At 48.1% G+C, this 22704-nt stretch overlaps 1 protein-coding gene across 1 annotated transcript in view; it reads right to left on the bottom strand.

The window, feature by feature from the left end:
* ALK (ALK receptor tyrosine kinase) overlaps positions 1 to 22704 on the bottom strand; it is a 676956-nt gene that overhangs the window by 55058 nt on the left and 599194 nt on the right. Inside the window, exons 10-11 of the mRNA XM_036903608.2 lie at positions 13451 to 13545; positions 13151 to 13279 (exon numbers count right to left, since the gene is read on the bottom strand). Of these exons, the coding sequence (XP_036759503.2) occupies positions 13151 to 13279; positions 13451 to 13545 (224 nt within the window). The remainder of the gene's footprint in view (positions 1 to 13150; positions 13280 to 13450; positions 13546 to 22704) is intronic.

Below are 22704 nucleotides of genomic sequence, written 5' to 3'. Positions count from 1 at the left end.
CCCAAAGGATATTTTTTCTCTTTTTCCTTAGGGTTCAGCAATTTTACTAGAATATCCTTTGGTATTGCTCATTCTGGGTCAATATTCTCAGACACACAGTGTGCATTTTTTATCAGAAATTTTTTATTGAATTATAGCTTTAAGCATGTGCCTTGTTCCCCTTCTTTGGTTCTCTTCTTTAGGCACTCCTATTGTCTGTATGTTGGATCTCCTTTGCCTTTGATGTGTGTCATCTTTTTGATTTTTAAAAATTTTCTTTCATCTTCTATTTTTTGTAAGTCATTAGCAGTTGTGCTTAATTGCTCTTGCATATCTTCTAGTCTTCATTTCTGAAATTATATTTTCTTTTCATTTCAAATTCTTTTCTTAGCTCTCCATCTAGTTCTTGATCTTTTGTAACACCGATTCATGTTATTTTCATGTCTTATATCATTGCTTTAGTGTCTGTTAGCTTGTTTTGAAATATAAGGTTACAATATTGTCTCCTTCTGTAGGCATATCTTTCTGTTATGCTTTCATTTTTCTGTAGGGATGTTATTTTGTCCTCTATGTCTTTTAAATTTATATTGTAATTTGGATGTGATTTGATCTTGATATTTATGCATTTTTATGTGAAATTAGTTTTCTGCAACTTTTAGGGTTCACAAGCTTTTCTAATTTCATACAGCTCCCTCTACTCTTCTTAAAAATACAATGTTAAAAATAGGGCAGCTTGCTTTCTGAGCTTTCTGGCTATGTTTCTTTCCCTCACATTTATCTGGATATCCTCTCTTTTTTTCCTCTATTTTCCTATCCTACTCAGTATTAACTTAACCCCCAGCAATTTCCTCTCAGTGAGGGCCCTTTCCTGGAAAGGAGGCTTGGAGGTCAGACTGCTCTAGGTCCCTCAGGTCTTACCATGGGCTCTGTGCACTCACACTCCACTGGGCTGGGCAAAGCCTCTCCCAGTTTCAGCAGGTGCTCTCAGCTTGGCTTTCCGTCACTTCCAGCAGATATCTGTCAGCTCGTTTCTCCTGTTCCCTAGGTTTGTGAGACAGCCTGTTGTTTTCCTCTCCTTCTCTCATTCAGATGCTGGTACTATGCAGGTCTTGTGGTTGTTGGTACTTCATCCTCACCTACTTGTATTTTGGGGTTTGAAGGGAATACCTTATCAAATTTCTGTTGTAAATGTGCCTGAGCTTTGTTTTGATATTTGATTGCTCTGTTTTAGATTCAGAGAGATAAAAAAAACTATGCTGCTACCATAATTACTGACATCTTCCCAGAATCCTTGAAAGAAAAATGTTAACATAGAAATCATTTGAGGTCATTTGCTGATTAGCTCCTTTATACCACCTTTCTGGTCCTGTCTCTCACCTGTGTTTCTACTACTGGAGCTGCAGGACTTTTCAGATTACACATCAGGGACATCTCCAATGACCATGGCCTAGAACCTGCTGATACATCATGGTCTGCCTTTTTTTTTTTTTTTTTTGGACACAGCACACTAAGTATAATTTAACTTTTTCTTTATAGTGCCACCCAGACTCGACCAGTTGTTTAGGGATATTTTTCCCTTCACTAAATGGCTCCAGATGTAAATATTTTAAACTGATTCACTTTCTTTTCTCTCCTCTGTGGTATATGTTTTCTTAGTGTTTCAGTATGTCCTCCTACATTTAATCCTTCCTTATACCCAATGTTGGGTGAGGGCGTGAGAGTGGCCCTTTATCTTTCTATGTATCAGGCTGAAGAGCAGCTAGCTATAGGAAGCCTTTATTTCATAGTTTTGGCATGCATTTATATTTTGGTATTTAAATTTGGTGTATGGTGAAGGTTGTGGAAATGTAACCTCAGATGAAAGGAAGTTACTATGATTCTGAGTGAACAGGGCTAGGAATCTTTAGGCCTTCAATTTCAGTGTATTTAATTATAGTAATTTATGTTGCATCTCATCCTCCATCAAGTTTAGCTCCTTGAAAACCATGTTAGGTCAGTAGATGGAAAGGGGAAAGAATTACTTTTCATCTCTTAAGATATGCAATCAAGTAGAAAAGTTAAGCAATTGGCCTGTGATTACAGAGCAAACCTGAGGCTATGTGAGGAAGGGCATGCTACAATTTTTCTTTTTTGCAACACAGTTTTCAGTTTGTGTATTTTCCCTATTGTTCTAGTTTGCTTCTCAGACTGAATTTGCATGCACATGCATGTGCATGTGTGCATACATACACGTGCATGTGTGCATACATACACATTCATTCATGCAAAGCTTTCTGGTCATTTCTGTCTTATTCTTTTTGATAGTAAGTCAGGAGCCCCATCTTTTGTGCTAGAGATAATCACATACATGACCTTTTTTTACATCTTTGTCTCCTTTGCCCTCACACAGTTCCTCTAGACAGGCAGGATGTCTGAAAGATGCTGAGGTCTCCCAGGGAACAAAGACAATAGGCCCACGTTCCTCTCTGCTGGGAGGCAGACATCCCTTCATGGAGAGGAACCTCTGAGCAAGCCAGCTCCCAATCAACAGGGCAGCCAGTCAGGGCTGTTGAGATAAAAGCTGCTTTCAGGACTGAATTATCCTAAACAGCTCTGACACCAGGCAATCTGAGGTAGTTTTAAATGGCTTCTGTGATGGCTGCTGTGTTGTGTTTTCAGCCACCCCCTGCTCCCTGAGGGAAAGTCAGTAACACATGAGAGAAGAGAAAGGTCACAGGAAAAACACTATCCTGCAAGCAGAGCTATAAAAATTAAGTTAAGGGAGGCCTTGGGGCTAATTTAGTTATTCCCAAATTGGCTTTAGGCCAGAGTTGTGTTAATAAAGTATATGATACTGAGATGGGTGCTGTAGACTCACCATCTGTGGGTTACACATAATGGATTTGGTTTTGAGGCCTAAGTGGGAAGTGATGGTGGTTCAAAAACTAGCCTTGCCATGTGCAGCCTGAAGAGTCATTGACTTCTGCCCTCATCTGTTCTTTTCTGTAGACTGGGGAGGAAAAACCTTGGGTTATGTGAGTAGGATTTGCTGCCTCCTGTTGTAAGGTCCACTGCCTCCTGAGAGGCAATAGTGTGGGAGACCAGAAGCCCTCACTGCTTTGTTCTTAGGAGTTTTTGCTTACTCTTTGGCTCTCATGAAGACTGAAATCCCTACAAGGCCCTTGTGACTGTAACGTCTCTGACAGACGGGCAGATGGGCATACAGGCAGCCCAGTGGGCCATGTGATATGGACCTAGAAAGAACAACTGTCCCGACTCCTGGGTCTGGGTCTTGGACACAAGGACGCATGAGAGGGCAGAAAGGAAAGTATATAGGGGAAAGCAGGGCCAAATGGTGGGCCAGAAAAAGAAGGCAAAGTAAGACAAGTGGGCTGGAAAAGAGAAGAGACATTTTTCTCTTATTCCTGCCTGCAATGCAGTCACAGTGGCTAGAGATGCAGCAGCCATGGGGCAACAAGCCATTAACAGGCTGAATGGACTAGTCAGGAGGACCTAAGCCATAAAGCTGGCTGAAGGAACAGAAATAGTCCTCTTTTTCAGGTAGCTATTCTGAGGCCCAGTGACTTTTTCTGCTTTTCCAGTTAGGTTGGCAGATAATCCAAGTTCTGCCTTGTTTTTCCTTCTTGTTAACGTTCATCCAGGAATAGGATCATTTGATACATCAGTCACTTAATTAAAAAATAATAACTAAATGAAAAAATGTGCTGTCATGTTATTATGAAGTCACCGTCAATATTCACTATAAAAACCAAATCAGGTCTATTAGATTCAATCACCTGGGATCTGTTTAAAGCACTGTTCCTGGAGAAAGTTCCGGAGTCCCCATTATGGCTGAGATCAAGCTTTAAAAGACCAAAATCCCCTTTTCAATGTACATCAATGAGTGGGCCTTTTGGGGCAATTCTCTGCCTCCATACAAGTCATTTATTTCCCTCAAGTGGAATTTGAGGGCTTCACCTGCAAATTGATGGTTAGCTGGGTTGGGGGAACTGATTGAATGAGAGGACCCAAAATGGAAAATAGACCTCCCTGCTTTTTAAGATGGCTAGCTTTAAGATGTCAGGGAATTTGCTTGAAACTTATGCAAAAAATTTTGAGGTAAAGTATACTGGAACACACATTTACATATAAACAAAAGAGGAGTGCACAGCTCATAGGATGGGGAGGAAGAAAAGGATTATAAATAACTGGAAAATTACAGACAGCAACACATGAGTTGTTGCCCAATTTTTCTATTATATATCTTAATAATGTTAACAACAATATCACAGCCATATATTATATTAGTATATTCTTTTGAACCTTTCAAAGCCTATTGGAAATGGTCTCATTTGCTCACTAGAATAGTCACAGCTCAGAAAGAAGTGTGGCAGGCGATTATTATTCCTTTTTTATGGATGAAGGAAAAACTGGGGTCCAGAATGTCTAATGCTCCTGAAGTCACACAGCTAGATCCTTGGTCTCTAGGATTCTTTGCCTAAGTAGAATTCTAGGATTCTACTTACTGTCTTGCTGTGGACTGGCACTCGGTAGGTGCTTTATGACTATTTAAGTATTTGTGGAATGTTGAACAGATAGGCTTGAGATCACTACCAGAAATTCTGCCCATCAGAATCCACAGGGATCTCCCAAAGCATCCTGGTGATTTGGTTGATTTCTGGCACAGAAAAGTCACTGCAGATAGGCTCTAAGGTGGCCCACAATGATCTCTGCCACCTGGTAGTCACACCCTTGCATAATTCCCTCCCTTAGAGTATGGGTAAGACCTATCAGTTGCTTCTAATCAATAGAATATGGCAAAAGTGACAGGTTGTCATTTTCATGATCATGTCACATAAGATTGTAACTTCATTGTGCTAGATCTTGTTAGCCAACTTTGTTTCTCTCCACTGACACCTGTGGATCTTCACTGGTTTCTCCAAGAACTGCCAATAACCATGTGAGTTTGGGAGTGACTCCTTCTCCGTCAAGCTATCAGATGAGACTCAGCCCTGCTAACACCTTGACTGCAACCTTCTGGGGAACTATGATGAAGCAGAGGACCCAGATGAACTGTGCCTGGTTTCCCGGCCCACAGAAACTGGTATAACAAATGTGTGTTGTTTTAAGCTACTACATTTATGGTCATTTGCTATGAAGCAATAGATAACTTTCTAGCTACCCCAGAGCCCAGCAGCAGGTACATTCTTTGGCCTCTTTATCTTTAGTGTAAGCACCCTGCATGGCAGGCACTGGCTGGGCTGGGTTCCTCCAGGGTCCTCTCTCCCCTCCTACGCAGCCTTCAGTTGCACCCTGACTCGGTGATGGCTAAGGTGACTGAGCCTCGGGCTCCTTCTCCTCTTGGTGGTGCAGGAGGAGCAAGGGGTGGGGGAGGCCTCTGCCCGTGATCTAGAGTTAACATTTCAGCCTTTCTACTCCTAGTTCCTCTGTCAAGCTCTGGGCCCAGATGAATTAAAAACAAAAACAACGGCTCTCTGTTCAGGACCAGGACACTTTGTTGCCACAAGCAGAGAGTTGGATAGGCTCCAAGGGGATGCAGGGTTTGTTTTGCAGGAGGAACTAACAAGTCTCAGAGAAGGATGACAATTAAAAGTGGTCTTTCCAAAAAACAAGTGTTGGATGCACTTGCACGGGTGGAGGGGCCTTTTGTGCTCTGCTAGCGTTGGAGCTAAATTATCTTAGTCAAGGCATGCTGAGACCAGAGTTCCTGCATCATTTATTCTCTCCCACATATGTAACCTTTCACTAAAACAAATGGGGAAAAACAACATGTTTTCTCAGGCCAACCTGGAGAGAGAAAGGCAACGAGTCCTTCCTGTTGCTAAGAGGAGCCACAGCGTGATGTTAAGGCATTTTGTCTGTAGCACTGCCACAATCCCAGCCTGACTTGGGGTCATGAGGCATCCTGGAGTCAGAGCTGGGTGCTGCCATACTATTTCTCCAGTGGGGCCCAAGGTGGGGCAGTTCTGAAGTAACAGCATTGATTCTTACTTTCCCAAGGACATGGGACTTTTTAAAAAAATGATGAGCACAGTATAATTTGCAAGCATCAATCTTGGATGAAGACGTTCTCACCATCCAGGGCAGGGCAAAGCAACGCAGACTGGGGGTCCTGTCCTAGTCACAGATGTGATCAGAACTGGAAATGGGAAAAGGAACCAGAACCTCTCTTGTGCTGAGATGAGAGGGGCTTCATATCAGGCTCTGTGGACCCAGCTCTGGGTGGTGCATTTTTCAAGAGTGCTGCATTGGCTTGTTCCCAGCACAGGCCCCACGGCACCCAGCACAGGGCTTGGCACAGAGCAGGCACACAGTGCGTGCTTCTTAAATTCAGCTCAGCTTTAGGTGACCTTTTTTTTTTTTCCAGGATTGGGATGCGGGGAATTGTGAAAACATTGACTAGAAGGCAATGCTGTTTTCTGTGTTGAATGCTGAGTTGGGTCTCCTGTGTGGAACGAGAAAATTGACTGATGAGGAAGCAAGAGCTTCTCCCTTACTGTGGTCAGCATCTGGGTGGTATTTGGGACTGTTCCTAATGGCATGGGGTCAGAGCAGGGAGACTTTGGAGGGAGCTGCAGTGAGTCTGGACCATGGCTCTGCAGCTGATTGGTGGGGCGGGGTGGGGACGGGGTCACATAGCCTTTCTGATTCTGTTTCCTTAATTCTAAACTGGGGAAAAGAGTGGTGGCTCACGTAGCTCACTTTGTGTCAAGCACCTCTCAAAGCCCTTGACACACATTCACTCATGCAATCCTTTTATCAAATCTATCGGATGTAAGCACTATAAGCACCATTTTTTTGATGTGGGGAAACAAAGGCACAGAGAGGAGGAAGGAGTGGTTTAAAGTAAGTGGCACAGCTGGGACTTGAGCACAGGTTGTCTGTGCTCTTAAAAACCATGTCATATTGCTTGTTGACTGTGATGTGTGTCCTCACGGGACCTGGGAGATCTGTAAGGATCAAATGAAAGACACTGAATGTGCTCAGTAACTGTAGACCCGTGTACAGATGAAAGAAGACAGCCTGCCAATGTGGAACGTTTACCCGGAAGCTCAGCTGCTGGTGATGGGGCCTCCTACCCAGCCTTCAGTTCCACCCTGTCACTGTCACCAGGTCCCTGTGGAAGTGCTTTCCCTCCCTTGGCAAACAGGCAGTCCCTGGGCCTCAGTGTCGGCCACCCCTTAGGGATGCTGACTGGCTCTCCAGCCTGCAAAGCCTTTTGCATGGGAAGAGACTCGTTAACGTCAATAATGGGGATCATGAATCACGAATTAGTTCCACACCACCTCTCTTCCTGGAGCACAGTCGTGCTAGCTCCCAGGGAAGGGAGACGCACCCAAATGAAGAGTGACATTCTAATTTGAGGGCGCTGAACCTGCCGGCGTGAGTGGGGCCTCACGAGCCTTGCTAAGACTGGCGCTTCATGCGTCATCACTAGTTTTCTTGCTATAAATAGGTGATGATCTAAAATTAGTAAAGTGAGAAAGAACACAAAGCACTTGGTTAAATAGCAGGCCAGTGGAGAAGGGAAATGTCCAGGGCCCAATCAGCCTCCAAAGATGTTATCTATGGCCCCATGGCTGCCCAGCTTTTAAAAAGTAGCTGCCCCCAGATTGAATGGGTGCTGACAAAGTACCTTCCATGCACATTAGTAAAGGCTGGGTTGCACAGAGGGACTCCAATTAGTGACAATTATCAGCTTTCTTAACTGTGTGTGGGGCACTGTGGGCCTAGCTTGCTGTTTTGAGTATCAGTGAGATGTAGATGCGCTCCGCTTAAGCAAAACCCGGCATTAGAAACGGGGCTTCTCAGAGATGAGAGATTCCCCTAGAGATCTATTCAATAGTGGGATTCCTTGAAGATTTCTTTCTTACAACTTTGCTCTTCCAAATGTTATCATTTGGAAATGATCATTTGGCTTAGAAAACTTAACTCTTTTTACATGATTAAAAAACATGTTCTTCAGTCTTTTACACAAATTATGTAACTTAGGGCAAGCTACTTAACCTCTTGTGGGCCCAGTTTCCTTGCCTATAAAAAGGGGGAAAACCTTATGATACCAGTGAGTGAGATAACACATAGGCAAGAGCCCAGCACAGTTCGTGGCACACAGCAATGCTCAGAGACTGGTGGCGATCAGTGCTGTGGAAAGAGGAAGCAGCACAGTGCAAGGCCTCTGCTGTCTGAGATGAGACCTTACAGGGGTGCTCGGGAGCTCTGCCTGCCTCCTTACTGTCCCGAGGCCCAGGTTCCTCATCTGAGCTGAGGTGGTCAGGCTGCTGTCTGGGGTTCTTAAACTTTGTTTCAAATCAAATTTTCATTGAGAGCGTGCTGAAGATGCAGAGTTTGACCTCCCAGCCCCAGGCATTCAGATTCCACAGGTCTGCAGGGCCCAGGAATCTGCATTTTTACCCATGCTTGGAGAAACCCTGGGCTAGATCTGGGTCCCCGATGGCAGACTTGCCCACTGCTGCCCTCAGGAAGTCCCACATTCTGTCACTGGGCATTTCTGGGGAAAACTGTTAATGATGCAATGAACCCAAGAGTCCAATATGAGTTCCCCCAGAGAGAGTGGGGCTCCTGCCTGGTTGCCTGTCCTCCCAAGGCCTTGGGGCCTCCCGCCTCCAAAACGGCACACAGTAAAGAGCTATAGCTAAAGGAGGAATCCTGCTTCCTCTCTCTCCCCAGGCTGGCACTGGGTTGTCTGTGATGTCAACAGGGGATAAGATGATGGGACTTTGGGGAATTGGATTAGAATACATTTACTTATTTAGGAACTGGGTGAATCCTCACTACTTGGTTGGCTGCTGCAGTGAGTTTGGCTGGGCCTGCAGGCCTGACTGCAGAGGCTCTGATGGACACAAAGACCCCAGTGAGTGAGAAGACAGGGTCTGAGCGAGGCGTGCTGGGCCCCATGAAGCCTGGCTTCCAGCAATGTCGTCATCCCCTGAAGTGCTTGGAACATAATGGCTCTAGCTACAAATTCTATTAACTCTAATAGTTGTTCTGTGGTGAATGGATACTGCAGTTAGCAGAAATAGACCCGATCAATTTATATGAAACACATAAAATTTTCTCACTGAAATTGGCATCTGTTCTTGAATCATAGGAGCATGTGCTGAAATGGATAGTCTGTCATCCTTGCTTCTGGGCACATCAGTGGTGCCCTGGGTTAATTAGAGAGATGGGTCAAGGAAAGCTCTGGCTCCACTACACCATATCCCATCAGCCCTTAGAACCATGGAGCTGGGGATGGAGAGGGACCTGGAGACTGTCTGCTGCCATCCTTGACTTGTAAAGGTAGCAGTGTTCTTGCCTTTGCCTATGTTCACATTAGCCCGTCTCACATGAGCTCTGTTACCTGTGGGCTCACTGACATGCCCCAGACATCAGGTGAGGAATAGAAGGCCATAAGGAGGAGGGACCCACCCCAGGACACCCCCAGGGCAGTGCACAGGGGTTCTGACTGCTGGTGCTGTGCTGTTTTTAAGATCATACAAATTTTTAATAATCTCTCCATCCTTTGGCAAGAGACATGCACTCAAGAAATGGTCAGCCAACGAACTCAGAAGCAAGACTGTGGTTTGATACCAGGGCTCCAGGAGTTACAGACACTTGTGGGTTGCGCTGGTTCTCACATACCCTGAGCTCGTTCCCTCCCATCTCCCTACACACCCTGTGGGCTCAGGGAGCTGAGGCAGGGTCACTGGGCCCTGGGGGTCCTGCCTGTCATTTCCTGGGCTTTTGGGGGGTGCGGTTCTTACCCTTAACATCCATTACTGCCTGAGGTGGGATGATGGAGAGGTGGAGAGAGAATGTGAGAGGAGAGGAGAGCTCTGCAGCCCTGCCATTGCATCACCCGACTGCTTGGTCGGTGTAATTGTAGGTGCAAAGCTGACAAATGCAATTTCCCCAGACTTAATACTTGCCCCGTTTTCTCTCTCAGTCTCTTCATCTGATTAGCTGCAGTGACTCAGGCTTCCGGGAATGCATCACCAAGCAGCTGCGCAGGCTGCTCCCTGCCGGATGCTCCAGTGTGTGAGCTCGGCCTGTGGCTGAGGCTTGAGGGGACCCCCTAGACCCAGAGCAGAGGGTGAGGCCTTCGTCAGTGTGGGGTGGGGGCTGGCTCGGGAGATGGGAGGTGTGTTTCAGGAAAAGTAGAAGCCTTGTGAGTGATCGTTTTCAAAAGACTCAGTGCGGCTTTTGAGGTTCTGGGAGTTGCTTTACCGCCTCCAGGAAGAGAGCTGAAATGCCACCGGGCGCCCTTGTTCCACCCCAGCAGGAATGAACAGCGCTGAACTTTGGGAAGAAAATATGATTACCTTGTCTCCTGCATCCTTAGTTGGAGGGCTGGGAGCTAATTTGTTTACTGGTCATGCAGAGGCTCTTTTCTGGGACACCCTCCCTGCTCTTCCATTTTCAGTGTTTCTCTGATTGGACTCAGATGCCTAGAAGTAGCTCAGTTAGCTGAAGGAACATGGACTTCGGGGTCACATCCTGGCCCCACTCCCTGCCAACCAGCTGTGGGGCTATTCTCCCGGGCCATGTTCATCTCAGAGGCTGTCCCTGGGCCGGAGCGAGGACCAGGTGAGCAGGGGGACCCGCCCCAGCCCGGGGCAGGTGCTCACTGGCCATCCTCTTCTGCCCTGTCCCGGCACCCCTTCTCCTGGGGCCTGCCCAGCTAGAGGCCCTGAGTTGGGTTCAGCCTCACCTTGCAGGCCTTGACCTGCCAGTTGGTTCACAGGCCGCCCCTCCCTTGGGCCAGAAGCTCCACAAGAGCGAGTATCTCCTGCGGGTGTGGCTACGCAGTGCCAGCTGGCGGTGATCATTCCTGCATGCTGTGGCCCTGACCTGGGCCTTTCTGGGAGCCCTCCTCCGCACGGCACGTCTGTTGCTGCCGCTCCTGCCCTGCCTTGACCATCTGTCTGCCTGGGTGCTCCTCCTCTAGACTGAGTCCTTGAGCTCCTGCCCGGGGCCTTGTTCTGGCCAGCATCTCTGAGCACAGAACCAGCCCCAGAGGAAGAGCGCGAGAACTGTGGGTGGGTCCAGATTACAGTCGGGAGGGTGGGCCTCAGCACGGACCTGGCGTGTGGCCTGTTCTGCCTGCCTGTGCGGCTGTGCCCTGACTTCAGGGGGCTTGGTGGACGCTGTCCTGTGGGCAGTGGGGAAAGGAGTCCTTGCCCCCTCCTCCCCGCATCGATATGCTGCCAGAGGTCTGCCGCAAGGTGAGACAGGGAGGTGTGTTAGGCTAGGGGAGAGATGCCCTCTGCGGCTGGAGCCCAGTGGGGGAAAGGGCGTTGGGAGCTCGCCTCAGCTTCTCCCTCCCTGAGCTGCTCCTGATGAGCCGTTGTGGTCACTCCAGAAGGCAGTCGGGAGAGAGACCTACAGCTGACCCACAGCCACGTGCCCGTCGCTGCTACTCTGAGGCTGGGGGTGGCCGGTAGAGGAAGCCCATGTTCCAGCCATTGTTATCTCCAGCCTCTCAGGCATGCACTTGCTTTTAATTTTGTTCGGAGGTGGTGGGGGAGCATTGCTGTTTTTGAGCCACTTCATTAGTCTGAGTGGCTATTGGGCAAGCCCTTATTGCTCAGCCTTTTAGGGACAGTGGGAGTTACATGGCAATAAAGCCAGGAGTCAGGCAGGGTGGACGGCTGTTTCCTAAATGCTGGCTGCAGGGGGGCTGGCTGCTGACATCTGAGCACTGAGCTCAAGCATCAAGCGCCTACCAGTCAGTCAGTCAGTGTTTCTGGCGCCCCTGCTCATGTAATCAGTGCTGGTGGCTGCGCAGGGCGGGGCTTGCTGCAGTGTCTGCTTAGCAGGTCCTCAGTCCATCACAGGGTGGCAGTGGTTGACCAAGGGCCGGGAAATGATGGAGATGAATCTCGGGGGTGGGTGGACGAAGGGGTGTGGAGAGATGAACGGAAGGCTGCCTCCATCACGTTAGGCATTTTCATGAATCACAAGCAGTGTGGGGGAATAGAGATCACAGTTTAGGAGCCAGATTGCTCTGTGCGTGGGAAAATGAAAGGGGTTTTTTGAGAGTTTAGTTAAAAGTGAGAGAGAGGAAAGGGGAGAAGTGATGGGAAAAGCTTTTCCCATTTTTTTTCTCTTTCCCCTGCTTTGGCACCTGGATTAGGCCAGGCAGGACTTGGGAAGCGATGAGAGCTAGTCCTGGGGCAGCTTTTCAGGGGAGGGAAAAGAAAGGATTTCTTCAAAGGCTAACAAAGCTAACATCTACTTAATAAATTGAGAGTCAGTGAATTTAGTGTGAAGGTATATGCTTCATTTTTCCAACTTTGCACTAAACAAGGATTTCGTGTTATAAGTAGAAATTAGAGATTTATCACTTTTGTACTGTTATTTTAATAAAGAATGCTCTTTTACAGGAAAAAGAGTGTGGGTGAGCTATATAGGCCTGCTTCTTCAGATTACTCATGTTGGAAGAAGCCTTATAAACCCAGGCCCCAGGCCCCATCTGGAGGAAGCCCTTGACCAGCTGGTGGGGTCCTGGTGGCCTTCAGCAGCTTCTCTGGTGCTAGGCTCACAGATTTAATAATTGGTGAGGAATATCATATCGGTTTGGAAACTGATTACGAGAAATTTCCTCCTGATGCAAACACATGGTTTAAGAAGAGAGGTAGAAGAAGCCTATGTTTGAAGCAAGAGCCTCCATGAGGAGCCGTTTGCCTGGGGGATGCTAAGGTGAACAGGATTAGAGGGGAGCCAAGCTTCGGGGAAATGTGTTGAATTGGAGGCTTTTGGGGCTTTACCTGTGATGGGCTGGACGGCCGTGTGCACTAGACAACCTTGTCCTTGGCTTTGGTCCAACCCTCTTTATGAGAACTCTGACAGAGGTCTGCTTTGCTCAGTCAGTGAGGAGTGGTTTCAAGGCACTGAGCTGAGAAAAGGAGACCAGCTCGCTTCTCTGTACCGGGGTCTGGGTATTCCTCAGGCATGGAGGACAGCAGCTCCTTTGCCCAACTTCCAGAAGTTACTTTTGCTCAGACAAGCCAGGGTGTAGATGATGTCTCCTCTTAAAGGTTGACTATTTTATTCTTTAATAATAAAATTTTTAAAAAGCAGCTCTCCACCCCAATCACAGCACATACCTTTCTCCCATCCTTTGTGACAAAAATTTACTTTGCTGAAATTTGTTAAGTTGAATCCTTACCTGTAGGGTCAAAGATCGGGGTCTCTCTTGGTGTATTTTCCCAGGGCTTCAGCTCCTTGTTTGAGTTTCTCTCAAACAGATTTCTTGACTTGGGTTCTGTATTCTGTGGCATCTTGTCCTCCCCACTGACTAGAATAGAGAAGATGCCATGGGCTGAGTTAAATGAGGCTCAGTTTAAGGGAGAGAGGTGCGTATGCCCAGGGGAGGGTGGGAGAGACAACAGGGCTTGGATTAAGGAGGGATAGTGAGGCACAGAGCAGTCTGGGCTGGGGACAGGTGCCAAGGACAGGGTGGACTCACTGGTGAGGTAGCAGTCCAGGCTGATGGAGATGTTGTCAAAAGCCACGGTGGCCCTGGATCCTTGTCCCCACCATGCGACAATCTGTAGCCAGAACCTGTATGTGTTTTAAGAGGAATGTGTGTAAGGAACAGCCTGGGTTAGTCATGTCTTAGGATTCAGCACCCAGCAGTGTGTACTTATGCCTGGCTGTCATTTTATCAGCCTTCCCTAATTTCAGAGCCCTGGCCAGTGGGGAGCAGTCAACATCTCCCCTGACTTCTCCAGCACAGGACTTCCCCCTCTGAAGGATTTTCCATATGGTGGTCCACTTTGGAGTTTGGGGCTTGTGTCCGGGACTCCCTGAAACTCTGAGGAGAGCTCTTTCAGTTTCTGGGCATGCAGGGTGGGCGGAAATGAGCAGACTTGCTGACCAGCTGGTGCTCCCCAGTGGAGTTGCAGTCATTATTAAAATACTGAAATGCTTGAGTAGTAACTGATAGGAGCAGATGGCCCCTGAGCTGCCCCTGCTTGTTGCCTCAGGCAGCTGAGCTCCTTCCCTGCTGTCCCCTGGTTTTCCCCATTTTCTAGCAGCCAGAAGGTTAACCCCTCACACAGTGGGAGTCTCAAGGGTCTGGGGTCTTGTCCCACATCAGTTCCTTGGCATTGGTCTGTGAAATGCCTGACTGGTTGTCAAACACTAAATGATTTGACTCTGACCCCTGGGGGTATTTGTAACGAACACAGAGTGGGCTGTAGTGTTGAGAGATCATTGCTTTCTACCTCCTTCACAGCCTTGGACGATCAGGTCCTTGGGCTGTGGCCAGGGAGGGCTTTAAAGCTGGATTAACAGAAAACACCTTTGGTTCGCTTGCTCCCTGGGAAGTCATCCCCCTGAATGGCTGTCAGTCAACCAGCCTTTCCTGCTGTAAAGTGAGTTTCCCAAGAACTTTAAAAACCCTTCCCACCTTTCAGAAAGTCAATCCAGAATGTCTTGCAGAAGAGTGCACGGTCTCTGATATGGATGTTAAAATACCCTTAAGACAGGGAATCCACGCCCATCAACTGGTGACTGGATAGGCCGCACGTGGGATGTTCATACAGCAGAATGCTGCTTCCCAGTAAACAAGAAGGGACCAGGAGACAGGCTCTGAGATGGATGGACCTCACAAACATTGTGCTAAGAAGCCAGACAACAAGGTGGAGACCTCATGATTTCATTCATCTAAGTGATCCCATTTTAACAAAATGTCTAAAATAGGTAAATCTGTAGAAATAGAAAGCAGATCAGTGGCTGCCTGGAGCTGGGAGTGGGAACAGTATTGACTGTAAACCAGCATCAGGGCTCTTTCTAGGGGGGATGGAGATACTCGACAGTTGGATGTGGTGCTCGCACAATTCTGCAAACTGGCTAGAAGTCATTGGCGTGTACCCCTAGAGCAGGTGAACTTTATGGTATTTCAATTATAGCTCGACAAAATTGTTAGGAAAAAGGAGGCGGAGAGAAACAACAGTGTCGGCAGCATGGGGTAACAAGAGCAGAAAACGGCAGTGTTGGCAGGAGTGGGAGACTGGCGGTGTGGGGGAGGCCGGACAGAGAGTGCGCAGGAGGACAGGGAGCAGAACGCGAGTGGACGCAGGATGGAAAGAAACATGCAGGGAAAAGGAGAGCCATCCACGTTTGCAGTGAGGGCAACAAAGCTTTACGCAGTCAGTGCGTGAACTGCCACTGGGCTGGAAGTGCCCACCATGCCCAGGAGCAGATGACCTCTCGTCAACAGGTAGAAGGGTTAGAGGCTGACTTGGTTATTCCTGGCTGGAGAACAATGATGACATCCTGTGGGGGAAAGACTTGAAATCAAAAGCAAACTTCTATCTAAACAGTACATTTGTGATCAATTATTCTGAACTATTCAGTAAATCTGTCAATGCTTTCACCCATCTTGTGAAATCTGGTCATTCACAGTTAGCCTTACTGGAAGGTCACAACTACAGGGCCCACCACAGATGCCCTTCAGGCTGCATTACCCGTGATGGGGTCCACGTGCCCCTCATAGGACAGACCAGCATGGAGGGCTGGTGGTTGGTTGGGTGTGGAAAGAGGAGTGCCCAGTGGGGGACCCCAAACCCTGCTCTGGGACTCTGGGCACACAGGATGAGCAGCACAAGAACCACCCCCCCCTCACCTGACTTGTCCAGCCAGCTCTTGGCACTTAGGCAGAGGCCTCTGAGAGGCATCTTTCTTTATGACTTTGGTGACCATCGTGACCTTGATTATGACCCATGGAACCGATTTTCAGTTCACGCACACCTATGGAGCACTGGGCCCTATTTTAGGCCTATGGGGGGGGTTCTTAGAGAAATCAGATGGGGATGCTGCATCTCAGTTGCTTACTGTCTGGTGGAGAGATGAAGGGTGTGCACATCAGGTAGAATAAGGCAGAAGGAGGGGAATGCACAAGGGTGGTATAGATAACATGTTGAGCTCAGTGGACCGAGTTCCACCAGGCTGGAGAGATGGGAGCACCTCACAGAGGAGGCGGTGTTTCAGCTACCTTTGAAGGAAGAAGAGCACTCAAGATGTGGATGTGGGCATGGGCAGCAGTGAGCAGAGGGGGTGAGAGGCAAGCAGAGCAGAACAGGACCCCTCTGGCTCCGGTGGGAGCGGTTGGAGGGAGGTAACAATGGTGGGAGGCACTGGTGTTGCGCACACTGGCATCAGGTTTCTCCACGAGCCTTGGCCAGGTCACAGCCATGGTTTCCCCAGATCCCACGGAGTGGTGGTGGGGGGCATGGTCCATAATGAGTTCCCAGTTTTAGCTGGTGTAACATCGAGCACAGTCAGGGCTGGATTCTCAGCTGGCAAACAGGGGCCCTCATGCTGCTGTCTTACAGCAGTGCCGGGGTAGGAAGATGTTGCTCAGAGGTAGCAAGAGAACAGGCACTTAGAGCTACCCAGAGAAGGTCACTAGAAAAAATCATGTTCCTGGGCAAAGAGCAGCGGGTAAGGGCCCATGGTGCACCTTTCCGATTATCCACTTTGGGTCACCATCCTCTACCCTGTCACCCACAGGCCGAGGGGCCAGGCCAGCACTGATTTCATGCTGAGCTGCATCAGGTGTGTGCCTTCCTGGAGGGCCTGCGGTGCCCAGGTGAGTAAATTACATGTGTGCACCTACTGAGCATGGGGAAGAAGGACAAAATCCTTGTTGTCCCCTAAATAGGCCCTTCCAGGGAAGTTGCTCATTTCCCCTCCCTCCCCTCTCTGCTGTTCTGCCCTTTCTCTGCCTTCCTTTATTACTCAGATATTAGAACTACAAAGTTCTTAACCAGCTACTGGGCCTCTTAGCATGGATGGCATGATGCAAGCTGAGGCTGGATGGTTTCTAAATAGAAGAGCTGCTAAAGTGCTCTCCAAGGCAACGACAGTGGCAGCTGCTGCTTAAAAGAATTTGATTGACACTGGGAATTGCACATATTTTGAGTCAGGAACATTCATAACAATCAGGGAAGACTTAATCAGATGTCGAATCCGATGTAAACATGCAAAGCTGCCTCTGTCCACCCAAGAGGCCAGGCTGCCAACCCTTCTCCAAGCGCTCCAGATTCCAGAGGCTGTAAGGAAGGAACTGGTGGGACAAAGGTGGGTCATGCTAGGGTGTGAGGAGGGCAGGGGTGAAAAGAGGCAGTCTGGGAATGGGGTCAGGGATGGAAGGTCATGGTGCAGGGAGGGGACAGCAGAACCAATGTTGGAGTTTCTTTTGTAGGGAGGCACTGGGCACAAGAGTAGGTGGCCATCAGGCCCCCCAGATTCAAGCTTCTCTGCTTTGGATGGTACCTGGTTGTGTGTCTTTACCTGAACCTTAGATGGAGAAGAGTTTGCTCCTGGTTGTATCCACCCTTTCCCTGCTAGAGATGGGGGAGACTTCCTTAGGCCTCTCAAAGTCTTTCTGGTCCAGTCATTCTTTCCTGTTAAGGTCTCCCCACCAAAAAAAAAGTACAGATGCCAAGTCACTCTTCAGAGTCAGCCACAGCCTCAGGTCCTGAGTTCTAGCATGTGCCAGGCAGAGTGCTCTGATTGAGAGGAAGTTCTAGTATGTACCAGGCAGAGTGCTCTGGGTCTGAGGCAAAGCAAAGCCCATGCCACATTCCTGCCAGGATCACAAAGGGTAGGTGGTGCTAGAAAACATATAGGTTTCTCTACTGCCCCTTATCCCAAAGCCTGAGCTGCGTGCGGGGGAAGGAAGCCAAGCATCCATGGCTTGAAGAGCTTGGCCCTCCGTCTCCATGGGCAGCCTGGTCATGGAGAGGGGAAGATCTCCCTGCGCTGTGCTATTTTAGAGCCTGGCAGCAGAGCTCCCCTTTTTCTAGCCCTCAGCAGGGCAGATCTCACCCTTTGCCCCTCAGTGGTTCACACCTGCACAGCTCTTTCAGTTTCTCCAAAGAAGACACTTGATTGCATGGGCTTTTGTTGCTTTTTCTCTCTTTTCCAGTCGGTGGGGTTTGGAGCTTGTTGCTAAAACAGACTTGGCTAGAGATCTTGGTTGGAGCCTGGCTTTGCATAAAGAATGCACCTTCTGACTCTTTCTTGCTCAGCTTTACAGAGAGGCCTGTTGGAAACTGGCCCAAGAGGCGGCCACTGGGGCAGTGGGCCAGGTGTAGAGGGGGTGGCCTTAGAATTGGGTTTCTCCCAGACTCACTGGGCAGATCTCTACATCGGAAATGCTGATGCTGCTCACACACAGCTCGGGAAATGCACAGTCTCATTCAGGCAACAGACTGTTAATGGGCAGTGAATATAATGCCTTATTAGCCACCCTGCCAGCCTTAGGGATTGACAAACCTAATTAAGATCACTTACTGATTTTAAGTAGCTGACAAAAAGGTGTGTGTCTCAATGTGGACTGAGGGAACAGGAATGCTTTGGAGAGACAGCAGGCAGGAGTGGCTGGCCTGGGTAAAAGGGATTTATTTAACGGATGGGTACCATGTCCCAGATTCCTCTGTTGACCATTTAGTGGGCTCAGAAGGAGGGCGTGTTCTGCATCCCTTTTTGCAGCTGGGGCTGGTCCGGGCTCTGGCTACTTAGGACTGAGCTGGCAGAGATGGCTGGGGAAAAACACTTTCTCCAATTTCTCACTGCGCGGTAGATGTGCTCTGCAAAAGTCCTCTAAAATGGACTGTCACAAAGCTCGGGTCTCTGTATGCACTTCTGTTAGAATAATGTCTGTGATGATAAAGCCCTGCAGCATCCATCTTATCATCTGCACAACTGACTTCAGTTACTGGTTGAAAAGGAGGGGCCGCTGGCCAGCTGTGGGTTCCCGGGACCAGCCCTCACTGGGATCACCATGGCCAGGGCTCGTGTGTGCTCCGACTCTAGGAGACTTTGGCTCTGGCACAGTAAGGTGGGATGGACTGGACATTCAAGGCCAGACTCAGCAGTTGGGAGCACCCTCTCCCCACTCAGTCCCACTCTCCGAAGTACTTTACCATCTTCTGACTTGGTTTCCCCTCTGGGCATAATGATACCAAGAGTAGTGAAGGGAATTCCGAGCAATTCCAGGGTTGCCAAGGGCCATGGAGATCTCTCACAATGAATCTGGCTTCCCTGAGGGAGCCCTTTACGGTGGCATAGGACAGAAAATGAATTTTTGGTAAGGCTGAGCAAGCGTGGAGAACCACTCAGCCTCTTGGACGTTCTCAGTCCCAGGCCTGCAGGTATTGGCAGGCTGTGCTCACTTCTGGAAGCTGGGACTGAAGACCCAGTCCCCACATTTGCCCTGGCATGCCACCAACTGGAAAGGCCTGCCACAAGGACGTTCCACCAGACTGCAGGGTGGGGAGAAGCCCTCTCTAGCTAGTTCCCAGTTTGCTCTTTCATTCTCTCATTTTGGGTCACATATATTGAGCTCTCCCTGGGCCAGGGTTTGAGGGGGAAAGATGAAAGATGGATCTTGCTTCCTGGGGCCCTGGACCCTCAGAGAGGTGCCTCTGCACAAAAACACCTGCCCCACAGACTCAAATGTGTCAAGGGCCCTGAGGGAGGGGAAGTAATGCGGTTCCCCTGTGGGGCTGGGGGAGAGGGAGAGAGGGAGAGAGAGAGGGCCACAGAGCAAGCTTCCTCCTTGGGCTGATGTACCCACTGGAGTCGCTAGATCCGTTATTCCTTACTAGGCTGGATCATCACTGGGGGGCCGGCATAAGGAGAAAGCTGAAGAAGGAAGGGTGGGAACCTCTTGAAAACATCTTCTGATTTGCTGAGTCACACAGGGAGACAGTAGCAGAGGCACGATGGGAACTCAGGCCTCCTCACTTCCCAGGCCACTTTTTCAACGTCTCTTCCAGAACCATCCAAATTCTTTAATCTCATTCATCCTTTTATTTACTCCATACTCCTGGGGAAGTACAACAAACCTCTTGGAGCCACTGGGGGCCCACATCTGTTCTTCTCAGGTGGATGAGGTTTCTGTTCCACCTTTCTCAGGACACAGAGGTATTTCCCACCTTGGCCTCTTCCTCTACTCTCTGTTGCTGCGATGGCTGATGGCTCAGAGGGCTGAGAGGTGGTACTCTCCAGGGTGAGAAGACCCAGGAGAAGGACAGTTGCTAGTTCCCTTCTCTCTCCTGTCAAAAATATCTTCATGAGGGTGAATTAGCAGCTTTCTCTGCTCAGTGAGGGCTGAGTTTCAAAAGGCAGTGTGGAGTGAAGACTGGGATATGTATGTGCTTGTCTTTAGTGACTTGGGCAAGTCAGGGAAACTTGTTAGGTGCCATGTTAGTTTTTAAAAATCAATGTAATGTGGGTATTTTCACAGTGGAAGCCTTTCTTTAGCATGAGAGATTCTAGTTCATTGTTCTTGTTTCATATTATATTTTTTATAGAAATCTGAGCTTCCTCAGGCAGTAACTCTAAGTTCCACTTATTCCCCTCTGCCTTTGAGCAAAGGTGATCTGAGCACCTACTATTAGTCAGGCACTGTGTCTGTAGCTGAGAGTAGAGGGGTAAATAAAGCATGGACTTGACCTTGAGGAACTGGACTGCTTTGTAATTCATATTATTTGCTGATTAGGAGGTTTCTGAAGTCCCTTTTAATTCTGTCCCCATAAAGCCAGAATGTACAGCCTGGGAAAACATTGAGTATGGACAGTGAGAGATAAGAAGTCAAGAAAGGCTTTGGAGAACTGAGCACCTAGGAGAATGGTAGGGATGTGGACAGAAGAATCACACCGGAGCGGGGTAAGGTGGAGGGGGCCATGTGGAAGGTGTGGGTGGGATGCCCGTGAGGTAGCTGTAAACCCAAGTATGGGAAGCAGGTGAAATAAAGACCATGTGTCATTTGCATGGAGGTGAAGGTGGAAGTGGTGAACATCAATGAGATTCCGGAGAAAAGCATATCTAGAATTGGATTCTGCTTTGCTTCGAACATCAGCAGCCTAGTTTTCCCCTAAATTCCAGACTTCACGCTTGGGTAGAGAAAGGCTGAGAAAAGGGCTACATTTTCAGAGGCATTAAAAGTTATGAAAAACATGCATCTGTTGAATTGTAAACTGTACTGTGGATATTACCAAGAAAATCTCAAGCAGATCTAAACATCCTGTTATTTTGAAAGGGTTCACTTATTGCCATTTTGAGCATCTACTTCTTCAACCAGGTTCACAGTCCGGATCTGTCTCACTGCTTTGCACTCTTGATTGTGGAAATTTAGCAATCAAAAGCAACAACTTGTCCCAAACGTCACAGTAAATCAGTGTTAAAAAGAGGATTTAAAGCTCAGAATTGCTAATCTATTCCTTGCTCCAATGATCTGGGATATTTTCTGAGAGAGAAACAGGGCCAGATCCTTCCAGAGTTATGAATGTTTGATTTGTATATATCAATGCCTGGTTGCACACTGCATGGCTGAGCCACCAGCCACATCTCTCCCCCTCTTCTCAGAGGGCTGACCCAAGGCTGGATGGGCCAGTGGTGCCATTTGGCGGCAGCAGCAGAAGGGGCCTCTTTTCCTCTAGTTCCTCTTCCCCCTTTCTGAGCTCCAGTTCAAGGCTCAGATCATTTCACCATCAGTCCTGACAAGAGCTAAAACAGTCTCCGTGCTCTGCTTTCCCATCCTCTAGACCATCTCTGGCTAGATGGCTCTCTATTCCCTACAGAATCTAAAATACTCGGCTTAATGTCCACATTCATTTTCTCCCCAGGGAAATTGCTCAGTATTTTCTAATATGAACTAGTTTACTACTCTTGAACCCACATAAAACATTCCTATCTTTAAGCTTCTGCTCATCCTGATGGCCTTCTTTGGAATGTCCTTGTCCCTTTCCCACTTCTCTTATGACCTAAATTTTCCTTGCGTTCCATCTTAACAATAATCCCATGTTCTCGATGACCGCCCCCCTGACACACAGAGGTCACTGTGCCTGCTGAACACTGTGCGGCCCTGCACAATACCACATGTATTGCTCTTTGCCTCTAAGTGCTCAGAGCTGCTCCCAGCATGCAGGCCCTGTAACCCAGCAAGAGGCAGAACATACACCCCTTTTCCAACCTTTGTGCTTGATGGGGGACTTAATATATGTTTGCTGACAATGTGATAGCTAATGACACCTCTCCAGTCATTTTATTTCCTGTTTTGCGCACAAGACATCTGAATCTGACGTTTTATGTCAGTGACTTCCAAATGCAGTAGAACATCAAAATCATTTACAGAATTAAAAATAGATATATTCCTGAGCCCAAGATAGGCCTACTTTGGAGATGCTGTGGGTACCATCCCAGACCACTGCAATAAAGCAAATATTGTAATAAAGGGAGTCAAATGAATTTTGGTTTCCCAGTGCACAGAAAAATTATGTTTATATTGTACTGTAGTCTATTAAGTGTGCAATGCCATTATGTCTAAAAATATGTGCATAACTTAATTAAAAAATGCTCTATTGCTAAAAAATGCTAACTATCATGTGAGCTTTCAGTGAGTTGTGACCTTTTTGCAGGTGGGTCTTGCCTCGACGTCAAGACTACTGACTGAGCAGGGTGGTGGTTGATGAAGGTTGGGGTGGTGGTGGCAATTTCTTAGAATAAGACAACAATGCACTTTGCTGCAATGATTGACTCTTCCTTTCATGAATGATTCATCTGCAGCATGCAGTGCTGTTTGACAGCATTTTATCCACAGCAGAACTTCTTTAAAATCGGAGTCAACCCTCTCAAGCCCTGTCACCGCTTTGTGTAAAATTCTAAATCCTTTGTTGCCATTCCAACCATCTTCACAGCATCTTC

Source organism: Manis pentadactyla, chromosome 2, assembly GCF_030020395.1.
Source record: "Manis pentadactyla isolate mManPen7 chromosome 2, mManPen7.hap1, whole genome shotgun sequence".
Classification (NCBI taxonomy): domain Eukaryota; kingdom Metazoa; phylum Chordata; class Mammalia; order Pholidota; family Manidae; genus Manis; species Manis pentadactyla.
This window is presented reverse-complemented; position numbering and strand designations above follow the sequence as displayed.